The sequence below is a fragment of the Rissa tridactyla genome, chromosome 11 (genome assembly GCF_028500815.1).
Source record: "Rissa tridactyla isolate bRisTri1 chromosome 11, bRisTri1.patW.cur.20221130, whole genome shotgun sequence".
Lineage (NCBI taxonomy): Eukaryota > Metazoa > Chordata > Aves > Charadriiformes > Laridae > Rissa > Rissa tridactyla.
The window spans coordinates 14042451-14054572 of record NC_071476.1 but is presented as its reverse complement, the minus strand read 5'-3'; the positions used below and the strand labels follow the sequence as shown (position 1 = coordinate 14054572).

The 12122-nt window shown below is 40.0% G+C and overlaps 1 protein-coding gene across 1 annotated transcript in view; it reads right to left on the bottom strand.

The window, feature by feature from the left end:
* Positions 1 to 4521, bottom strand: part of GABRA1 (gamma-aminobutyric acid type A receptor subunit alpha1) — a 37298-nt gene extending 32777 nt beyond the window's left edge. Inside the window, exons 1-2 of the mRNA XM_054217230.1 lie at positions 4434 to 4521; positions 524 to 636 (exon numbers count right to left, since the gene is read on the bottom strand). Coding sequence (XP_054073205.1) covers positions 524 to 636; positions 4434 to 4507 — 187 coding nt within the window. The 5' untranslated portion in view covers positions 4508 to 4521. The remainder of the gene's footprint in view (positions 1 to 523; positions 637 to 4433) is intronic.
* Positions 4522 to 12122: the final 7601 nt, after the last annotated feature.

Genomic DNA, 12122 nt, shown 5'->3' with positions numbered 1-12122 from the left:
ATGGATTCAGCACCAAGAGCAGAAGAAAGATGTTTTAGCAAGCTGTGAAGGCACAATGTTACAGAAACAAATTGTGACATACCTAAGTAGAAAAAAAAACATCTTACAAACTTCTGTGAGACTTTTATGACTGAGGTTGATTAATGCTTTTGCTTTTAAAACCAAATCCTCTTACGAAGGTAGTCATAGACAGATGTGCTGTTTAGGCCTGATTCATAAACTTGTCATTTCTCAGGTCACAGGTCATATTTTACTATTCTTTATACATTTAAAGTTTTAATATGTATCCAGAGGTCGTCCTGAATTGTGAACCATTTTCTTCTTCTTTTGGGTATAAGTGTGAGAAAACCAAGTATGTGAAAGACAGAAAAGGCATGGCATTTTTTAAAAATGGACATTACATATCAGCAGTATTTTATGTGTATCTAGAAACAGAATTAAAACAAGTATATAATGGAAAAATAACATTGGTTTAACTGATTTCTATTTAATAGGTAACCTTGAAAATGATAATACAACACACCTCCCAGTCCTGGTCTCAAGCGGTTATCATAACCATCCAGCAGACGATCCAATATTCTGGTAAATACTGTGGTGTTGTCTTTAAGTTCATCTTGTGATGAGGTTTGTCCATAGCTGAAATACAGAACAGTTAACACTGAAAAACAGTAATCCACCAATAACCTTACAAAAATAATTCTAAAATCTGTTTAATCTTCCTTATACTGGTTTACAGCCACAAAATCTCCTCCATAAAACAAGACCGTAGTGCTTTATAGGGTTCTTTTACTTAAACATTTTCTTCTTTAAATTGTACATTTTTTGTAAAATTGTAGAAAAGCAGTGCCTCTCTATAAACAGTGAACAAATAGAACGTCAGTTCCTTAGTGTTTATCTCATTATTTGATATATAATCATATATAATGGTTATAATATTCTAGTATGTGTTCCTCAGTAAAAGGCTCATTTGTCAGCAAAAGATAATGTGTTTAATTCTTAATAGTTATAAAGGGTTTGCACACAAAGAAAGATACAATAATTTAGAACACCGACACTTAAGTACTGAAATTAAATGCTAAAACATAGATTAAAAAATACAGAGATGTCTTCCGTATGAATATAGAAGTAAATCAAGTGAGTGTGCATTTTCATAGGTCAACATATAATTTTGCTTTATTTTATTTCCCATTTTCCTTTAGCAGTTAGATTTCGAGGAATATCTCCAACTTTTCCTTACAAATGTGTAATAAAACTATCTGTTGATATGGAAATCTCTCAGGTCTATAAAGCTTCACTTTCAGATCCCTAAGTATATCTCTAACTTAGCCAAAGGTCCTGAAATTTTGCTTGAACAAGGATAAAATTAAGCTCTTTGAACCGTTACCAAAATCTTACTTCCATCAACACAGATCAGAATGAAATCCTTGGGCTTAGTGGTTTCTGTCTGCTGTAGGTGACATCAGAATCAACCTTTTTCTTAAATCTGAAATCTTTACCAAATGCCCTGTCATAGATGATTCCCTTAATCATAGCTTACAGTTGTCTTAAAGCCAAACCCAGTATCCTTTTCTCATTCATTGCTGGGAAGACTTCCATTATAAACGTGTAGTCATCATGACTAAAAGCAAAACCACTGCTTTCCAAAACCTTGTTTTGTTGCACGTGTTGCTGCTGAACTGAGTGAACAGTGCAGTGCCAAAAACTTTTGTTAGGATCAGGTCTAGTCACAAAAGTGATCCTTCCATTGGGCAGCTCGTTATCCCTATGGCTCCGGCGATACGCAGGGCTCTGCTCTCCCAGTTGTTCCTGCTCTAACCAGCAAAGACCATCTTACAAGGAATACACTGTTACATGCAACGATCGGGTTCTATTAAAATGCCTATGAAATTGTTTTCTGTAAGCTGCAGCAGTCAAACATCCTCTCTGTATCCCACATGTATATTCCACTTGCATCAAATTTGGAGAGAAGGAGGAAAGATACCCTGAATATAGGTACTCTGGAAATGCTTCCAAGCTACTTTGCAGTACAGGTTTGAGTAAGTATCACTACAAATTTAAATGACTACAAATTTAAAACGGACACTCATAGAAGTTTTACTAACTTTTTTTTTAATTTCAATAGGGTGTGACTTTGTAGGGAACAATTTGCAGGGGGTTTTAATGCATATAAATCACTGCTTCTAATAAAAATGACAAAATCTCTAACAGTTTTTAAAAATACTAAGAATTTTCCTCTAGCCATATCATATAATTTCACTAAATAAAAAAATAGGTTGATTTATATTTATTTTTCATACCTACAGATGCATTTTAAGGCACAGGCATTAATTTTTTTTTCTTGTATGCTTCCTATATGTTATCAAATAACAAGTTTGCCTGCTGCCTCCAGTGAGCATTCTTTCAAAGGATCATTCTTCACGCACCTTACGTAGAATTGCAACACAGGACTTTTCATTGGATTAAATTTTATATTAACACTCATTGTCAGTAAACAATCTACTGTACATACATATCTCAAGGATAGCAGAAGGTCATCAGGATTAAGGTGGCAGAAGGATATAAAAATGCTTCAGAAATTTTAGTGGTAAATAAATGAGTATGTTTGCAGAAGAGGCATCAGAAAGATGGACTAGTGGCAGTGCAGTCGAAAGGATGCAGTACAATACACCGCTTCCATTCTGGGTGTCGCGTTTGTCAGCACCCTTACCTGTTCTTCCCACCATTTTGTCAGAGGTAAAAAGCACCGTTAGGGATGGTTTTGATTAACATATGGTCACAACAGGAAGAATGTGAACATTTGTGTACATATAAAGTATCCTGTAACTCCAGAGGGGCTGTGATTTTTCATTCAAAACACACATATTAAAATAGTCTTAATGCTGGCTTTTTATGACAAGAAGAATGATATGGAGAGACTGCGTCTTTCTGTGTCTGTGTCACAGACACTATCTGATTCATCAACTGTTTTTTATCATAAAGGAATAACAGCGCTCTGGAAGAAAGGCAAGGGAAGTTACTATGACAAAGTGGCTTTAGAAACAAATATATTTCATGTAAGGTGTGTACATTTTGAGGAAAAAGTGACTGTACACGGTTGTGTTTTCATATTAAACCACAGTATAATAAAAAACTGTGCACTAACTCCATCTACAGGTCATTATAATAGTGACACCATATAATTTTTAAACACTAGCCCAGTGCATTTTAATTCTCACTTTAAGAATGCACATGCATACATTATAGATATAATAAATATATGTACACATATATATGTACACATATCTATATAATAAACATGTTTTCACAAAATTCTGTAGCTAGGCCAGATGAAGTAATTAATGAATACTTCAAATCCTACCTTTCTTAATATAATATCAAAATAAAGGTATTTCTTCTAAAATGTCATGTTTACTCAAAACAGCAATTGTAACATGAATCACTTGCTTTTATTCTTTTTTTTTTTGAGCGAGAGGAAACACTTGTGCAGATGAACGTTTGCCCACTTCACTCTATTTAAAATCTTCAAGGTAGCCAGAGGATAAGTTTATCTAGAGCTGCGAATGCTCGAGGAGACACTATGGAGATCAAGGCACAAATACTAGGGATTTAGGGATCACTATTGACAATCCAAAATTTCTACTGCTTTTTGGTCATTAGGTAGCATTATTGACAGGACATTAATATTTTTAAAATACAGAAATAGATCTGTGAGTTGTCTTAAACACCTTTACTGAATTTTGAATTGCAGAGAGTACTTCAAGTATACTCCAAACTGCTTTACAGTCTTTAGTTAACCTACTAGTTGTTAGATGAGGTGGTGTATGATTACAAATCGTTCTTAATGCTGGTTTTAGATTTCAACATACATTCCGTAAACATTCCGTGCAGCGTGGTCTTTCAAACATAAACTGTTACAGGGTTTGAGCCTACAAATTCTTCTTTGTCCAAGCAGTCTCCCTTCACCAGGAAGGTCCGCTTCGGGTTTGCGAGAACAGCTACTAAGTTAGGACACAATCCTGACCAACCAAGAAGTTAAAACTTTGCCTCTGCTTGCAGGGACAATAAAGTTACTAAATAGCACGTAAATGAGATTTAAAAAATCTTAATTACACTTTTTTTTTCCCCTCTAAAGAAACTTGTATTTCTGAGCAGTCATTATATAAGAGTAGAGGTGGATTGCACAGTTTTGTTTCAATTTGTTTCAGAAAGCCTTTGCTTTTTTTTTTTCACAATATTAAAAAACAGATGTTACGCAAACCATTTGTAGTTTTCTTTCAGTCTTTCCTTAGTTAGATTTAGCTGGGATTGGAACAGGGATTAACTTCCCCCAATACACTTAGTAGTAGTGCAGTCCATGCAGTATTTGTCTTATGCTGCTATATTAAATTAAAGATTTCTAAAATATGTTCGTGTATTAAAAAGTGTCTCCCCACCTTCTTTCAGTCAGTGCATTCAGAAGGAGGCCCCAGGCCCAGAGGCAGTCACAAAGCACCAGGAATCTCTTCATGGTCGGCTCTGGAACTAGAAGGAAAATAACCATCAACATCCCCTACATTAAAACAGGTACTGTGGACAAAAATGTTTGATTTTGGAAACTTTTGCAGAATAATTCATGTCAGACAATGACCTTACAATACTATAGTCCATGTCATTCAGAAGAAGGCAGTGTGGCCTTGGCTGTTCTCCTGTTTACCTTCTTCTTTTAGACACAGAGACTTGGGGTGGGATTTATTTTAGGGTAGGGGTGTATTCTTGTTTGCATGAGTTAAAGCTCCAGTCCTCAAACTCTGTCGCAGTTCATACTCAGTTTCCCCCTGTGTTGAAAACGTGACAAGGCACCTCCATAACATTTCCAGATAACCAAGTGTAATTGTTTTTAGCTAGACCTGAACCAGGCTGAGTCCTTCCAAACCCCTTAGAAGGTGTCAGTGCGTGGTAGCGTGACCGAGGAGAGTGGTGCTTCCCTCACAGCCACTGCTTTGCTTTGTTGTGATGGAAGCAACTTTCTTCTACAGATACCACTATTCTCCTCTTCTCTGAAATAGTAGCATCAGAGAAGGAGTAAAATGATCAGATTCTGTGATCTGCTGCTATATATGCACACTAATATTTTTGTTGGGCTAAAGGGCACAATTCATAATCAAACCATGTGCTGATGACCTACACACCATCTCCTAAATCTCTACCAGTCTCTGATTGCTGCTAGGAAATCTTTTTGCATTAGGAGCCTTTTCCTCCTCTCCAAATGTCTCCTGCCCTCTCTCCAGACTTCACTGAGTTACTCTCAGTTTACCTTTGAGTAAAAAGTAACACAACTCAGGAGGTTTCTTTCGCTTTCTAATAAACCATAAAATACAAAGTTAGCCGATATTTGTGGAATCAGTGTTCCAGATTCACCTGATTGCTCAGGAGATGCTGCAGGTCCCTTTACATATATATATATGTACACACACTGTGTGCTGGAATCCAGTCGATTTTTAGCATTCATTACATTAAATAAGGACAACAAAATATGAAGCCTGTGTTTTTCCCAGGAGTGAATTGGAGTTTTTTTTCAATGCCTAAGAAAATGAAGCACTGTCCATGGAAATGTTGTTGTACCTTTAAATAAAGCTACCCCAATTCACTGTACACTCTCAGGGACAATTTAAATCAATGAAATATCATTACAAAGCGGCATGTAAGCAATGAGATACAATTAATGCGTTTATAGGCAAATGATCGGCAGATAAGCATTGAGTGGGGCTGAGCTAATCTAACTGGATAGGAAAGAGCTGGATGTGGCAGAAAAGCGTGGATAAAGAGCTTCAGGGACGAGACTGCATCTTAACTTGCCCTGTGATCAGCCCCCTTACAAAGGGAAAGGCAACATCTGTGGCTTCAAAAATCGCCTTCTCCCGGTCCAGCCAACTTCTGCCTTTGCAAAAGGCTCCTCAGGATAAAGAACGTAAAGTGAATTATTCTGAACTATCTTGATCTGTTGAGCTCCACGCCTGTTCCCCCTCGAACACCACCCCCCGGTTCAATAAACCTATACAGGTACTATAAATCCTGGAGAAGGAAAGTTTCTTGCAGCTGGAGAAAGCAAATGTTAACAAGGACTTTCAAGGAGCGTTAAACACCAGCAGCCCCCAGCCCCTGGCCTCCCCCAGCCCGCACCGCCTGTGAAACCAGCTCTGGTTTTCCCATTCAAAATGGGAGAAAGAGCCACGCTTCTGAGAGAATTTCAGCAGCTCTCATTGGAAAAAAAAAAAAAAAGGAAGAAAAAAAAGGGGGAGGAAGGGAAGGGGGCATTTAGATGCATTTTTGACCCCCGGTGAGAGATTTCCCCATCTCTGAGGCGCAAATCGAGACTTGTTTTCCTCCCGGCATTTCAACTTTGTATTTCCCCCTCACCCCGAGAAAGCCACCCCTCCCACCGCCTCCCTCGGAGGGGGAAAAAAAAAAAAAGAAAGAGCGCCCCAAAACCAGAAAACCTTTTCCAAACGACTGGTGGAAATCAGTCCAGGCTAAAAAATAAATAAATAAGATAAATTAAAAAGCCCATCGATCGCTGCGGATTTTTTCAAGCTGGAGGGATAGGAAAAAATCACCCCGACCCGGCGGTACCTGCGGAGAGAGGGGAGAGGAGCCGCCTGCGCGCCTGGACGCGGTGCCCGCAGCCGGGAGCGCCCGGAGGGGTGCGGGTGTGCGGGTGCGTGCGGGTGTGTGCGCGCGCGGGGGGAGCCGACGGCCGCCCTTACCGGGAGCCCCTCGGGCGCGGGTCCGCGGCGGCGCTGACCGGCTCTGCCGGGGGTGCCCTCCCGCCCGCGCGGCGCGGAGGCTGCGCGGCTCCGGCTCCGCCGCTCACTCCGCCTCAGCCATCGCCGGCGCCGCCGCTGCTCCGCTCCTCCGCGCTCGGCACCCAAATTTCTCTTCCCAATATTCCAACCGCCGCTATACAACAAAAGCTTTCTCTTTACCAAGACAGTAGTAATACGTCCCAGGGTAAACCGGATGTGAAATAGGCTGTGACTTCATGCCAGAGAGATTTTATTTTAGAAAGGAAGGTGGTACCAAGCTCTCATCTAGAGACCAATCCGCCCATTTTTTATATGCAGCACAATTTAACTTCCAGTGCTCTCGCCCTAATCCCTTTCTCTCTGTCTGCAGACTCAAATCCTTCTACAATCTGCAGCATTATTATTATTTGGGGGGAGGCTGCACGGCGGGGGGGGGAGGCTGCGCTGAGAATCTTTAGACACTTGCAGTTTACAAAACAGTCTATTTTAAGGGTTGTGCATTAAAAATATAACTGTTCTGCGTTAGCGTTCAACCTTTGATCAAATATTTAATCGCGGCATAAATATGAATGAAGCCTCGCTAGGAATGTAGAGGATGCAGCACTACGTGTGTGTGCCTATAGACTGTATATACCTATAGAGACCAGGCGGTAGCCTATGGATGTAGCCAGATGGGGACAGAGATGCTGTGCAAACCCAATTAAACCCAGGTAACATGCATTTTGGGAGAGACCCGTGGGAACCAGCTCCGGGACCTGCTGGTTCTCCCACACTTTCACACACCTTTTCTCGGTGGGTGTCACGTTTGCCCGTCGCGGCCCGGGGGCTCTGCCGAGGGCAGTGCTCAGGGGCTGCCACCCCCCCTGCCCCACTCTCCCACGGGGCCGCCGGGGACCTGGCAGCGGCACGGCTCCCCGGGGGAAATGGAAATTTAGTCGGGGACTAAAGCCGGGGCAGCCCCCCCCGCGCCCCGCCGGAGCCCGCGGCGGGAGGGGTGCTCCCGGCAGCCCCCCCCCCGGGACCTGCCTGGTGGCCCGGTCCTGGCCCACCTGTGGTCACCGAGAGGGACGGTTCTGCTTGAAGTTAACGTCAATTTGAACCCCCTCAGCGACCGTGCTCTGCTCAGGTGTGGGCAAACTGGGCGAGCTCGGCGGGTGCCGATACTTCTGCGGAGAAGCAAGGAGAAAGTTGGATGCATCAGGTCCGGGGAGGTGTCGCATACGCCGGGAGAGCGTCACGCAGCTGCTCACCTGCCACCACAGGTTACCGTGGCTTTCACCAGCTCTAAGCCTTCTGCAGAAATGTCAGGCACTGCCAACTGCCACAGACACAGCACGGTCAGCTGTCTGAGCTCTGTTTAGTGTAAAGATAAAATGAACTCCTCAGTCAACAGTATCTGTTACTTATAAAGCACTACCAGCATCCATGGGGTGGAAATAACCCTTATATGCACCTTCTGGATTTCAAGTGCTGTCTACTTTCCCTCTTCCCCTCTCATTGCCATCGCTGATTGAATTTCTGTTCCCTCCTATGATGCTGTTCCAAGGGAGGTCAAAATCCATGTATTGTGTCAGAGAGAACCTGAACTGGTATCCTATGTTACAGTTAAACTGTTGCAAGCTTTATCCAGATTTTTAAATAAAATATTGCACATTCTACACATCCTCACGAAATGCATGATTTGTTTGTCTTTGTAACAGCATGAGAAAGATTTGATGTGACCCAACAAACCAATGACATTCATAGCTAAGGCTGGCAATAATTTCCAAGGTGTCAGTCATTTTGGATAAGTGCCTGACTTACAACAGTCTAAATGCTGCAATGATTTCCCTACGCACAAGGAAAATAGAAGTTTTGTTTATCAAAGTCCCCTGGTGCACCAAGTGCACCCAGTCATTATGATCAGCATTAAATAGACACAGGTTATTTTAAAGACTTGCAGTGGACTTTTTGCTTAGTTTCCTGACATTTCCAATGTTGTTCATCTCATTTTGATTCAAGGTTGTTAGCAGTGCACAGAAAAGTGGGGAACAGAAAAGCCTACTGACTTCCCAAGGGAATTATAAGTAGTGAATTTTCAAATCACTAGCGCATAGATGCACTCTTAGTGGCTGGAGGTATTTTCCAAATATGCAATGTTTCCACATTCATTTGCTCTTGGCTAACGTAATTTACTATGTTTCTATTCTTGCACTGAAGCATGAGAGAGTTTTGCTTAAGCAACAAGTAAGCTGTGGTACGCAGCTGAGTTTACAAAAACAGCACAAGGGATTTTTATTGAAGTACATGGACATCGTGTGGCTGTAAAACCACTGAGATTCCTTGCCCTGTCACTAGGGAATTGTATTATCTACAATGACCTTAAACTATTTTTTCTAGATGAATAATATATGTTTGCGAAAATAAATAAATGTTCAACATAGCTCCAGTATTTCATTTCCCCCTTCATTTCTCATGAACAAAGAAATTGGAAGTACATTTGCTGTGTGTGTGTCTGTGATAGGTAGGTAGACAGACAGATGGGCTGAAAAGCGAATGATTGAATAGCTAGAGGTTCATGTACCTCTGTGCAGTAAAATCTGAGCAAGTGGCCAGTTGAAGTAGTTTCAGAGGTAATGAAGCATAACCTTGCACCTATATTTTTCTTCTTGACTTATTTGAATTAGTATATAAGCAATGAAAACTGTTTTTATTTTAGTAAAGTGTCAAGGGTTACACGGTATGGTCTTTGCCTCCATGAACACAGTTGGCACATGCCAAAGGATGATACGTTTTTCTGAGTTCTCCCTGGGTGAAAATATTGACCTAAAATAGGAAGTTGCTCGTTCTCTCTCTAATTCTCATCTGCTCAGAAAGTAGGACAAAACTATTTTTCCTCCATGGCTGAGATTCCTGTCCATCAGTGCTCACACGTAACCCAGATTTTCCCTTTTCTTTTCAAGGGCTGTTATCACAGTTATCATGTCATTCCATAGTAAATGCTAAAAATATTTGGATGTAATGAAACAAATAGTCCATTTTATGATAGATTGTGCTAACAAAATAACTGTCTTTTAAGGAAAAACCCCCAACTATAAAAGAAAACATCTAGTCTTTTGAAGACAAATACAATTCGTTGTTACCAACATAAATGCTCTTTCGAAGAACAAGTGCTAAATGGGACATACATGTCTTGCAATTCTTACTTTTTCCATTTCCCATCCAAATTCCACTGACATAATACTACTAAGGGTAGTGCATTTTTCAAGTAAGTCCATCTGTGGGTTTCAGGCACCTAACTTAAGAGGATATCTTTGAAAATCTTAAAGCTATATATAGGAATGTGTATATTACCAGTAAGTCTTAGGGTCATATGATTTCTTTCATGAATGAATTGTTCAAATGAGAAAGGGAAGATGCGTTTGAACTTACTGTCTCCAAGTAACTCAATATTTGGTGATGTGCATCTCTCTTCATGGTTTTACAGTCACATTTGGAAACTGAAGATGTCAAGAAGACCTAAGTTTTTTTCAAGCCAGCTTTATGACTCCATAAAGTTTTCAAAAAGGCGCTGTCTCATTCATCTTACATGGTAGTGCAGAGCTAAATCCTTTAAAAACAATATTATTAAATCTAAACAGTCAGCCAAAATGAACTTGGCACAGCTGCTGTGTGCAACGCTTTGAACCTCGTTGTTAGTGCAAGTGATTAGTGGCAATGAAGTTAAACCAATTGAATTCTATTTTGGTAAAATAAATTTATTAAATAATGGATTAAATTTGACATAGAGAAAGATTTTTAAAGTCATTAGAACTATTTTTGCTTTTCAATTTCTAGTAAACACTTTTTGAAATCTGGCCTATTCCGTCGGTGCCTGCATCCTCTCTCTGAATATATATACACTTAACACATACACAGAGAATTTATATAAGTCACCAGGGAAGAAATTTTTTTGTGTGTTGTGTTGTTTATCCTGTTGTTCTTTGTGTGTAGGAAATATACATATGTTTTCTTTTAGTTTAGGAGTGTATATAAAACAACCGAAATTCCACAGCAGAATGCCTTGACACAGTGTGTCCTGAATAGCCAGGGGATTTGAATCAAGCAAATGAAACTCAGAGATTTACTGGCATACAGCAGACCAGATAAAGAATTAAAACAGAAAGACCATCTGCTCCAAAGCTTTGAACTCTGTTATTTGCAAGTCCTGCTCGTGTGATTAAATGGAAATATTTGTTAAATATATGATTTGAATTTGATTTCTAATTTAATGTGTTTCAAAAATATATTGAAGAATAGCTCTTGACCCTTCGGTACACATAGTGAAATTCAGTTGCTAGCTCTTTTTTTTTCCGTTTAATTTAGAGCCACAGTCAAGAAAACAGGGCATTTAATTGTCAGCTACTGTTTTTATAAAAGGCAAGTGATGATAACAAAAAAAAGTTCACTCTTATTATGGCTCTTTCATTTTACAGTAAGGTTCTATTCATTGCCTCTTTCCGCTTCAAAAAATTAGTAGAAGGAGAACTTCCAGGGAAACACAAATGAGAATCTTCATGAAAACAAGTTGCACTATTTTCGAAGAGTCAATCTGAGATACAATGCCCATTAAAGGTATATGAATGTTCTTTCTAGGTCTGTGTTGAAAATTGAAAGTGGCACTTCTTTGAACCCATTATCTATTAAAAATGGAATAAAGATGTAAAATAGCTGATGCCCAGAAACTTAGAGATGATGACTGTCTCTTGAATTTGAAAGTCTCCAAATACAATATTTCAAACAGAAAACCCAATTACTTACAAGTTTCTCAGACTTTCTAATCCACAGAGACAACAATTTATTATGCCTTGCCACGCTGTTGCCAAACATCCTCTCAAAATTCAATCCATAAAGCCAGAAACGGAGGATTCTCTCCTAGATAATAATAGGATTTCTTGTCCGATGTCAGAAAGGAAGTATGGAATAATAATCTGTTTTCTAAAAAAAACCACTGTGGAATTAATGAAAACCACCAAAAAAAACAAAGGGCACAATTGGGAGCTTGTGGGGATTACAAGAGCCTGGTAAATCCAGTGGTGATCATTGACGAGATCTTTTTCAGGAGGCTTTTCCGGCAGCAGCTGGGTTTATCTGTCATGGAATACAAACACCATATGTGTTTATCTCCTATGTAATAAGTCACTGCTGCGGATGAGGTGAAGTCTTGACTAGAAATCTACAACCTCCTGGAGCTGTCATAGCACCTTTAGTATAAATTCAACACACCTTCTACAACTAGGAAGCTCTCTCCACAAAAGGGAGGGGTGTACTCTTGTCATCCTGGTGTGGATGGCATTCACTTACCCTTCAGAAATAAGAAAA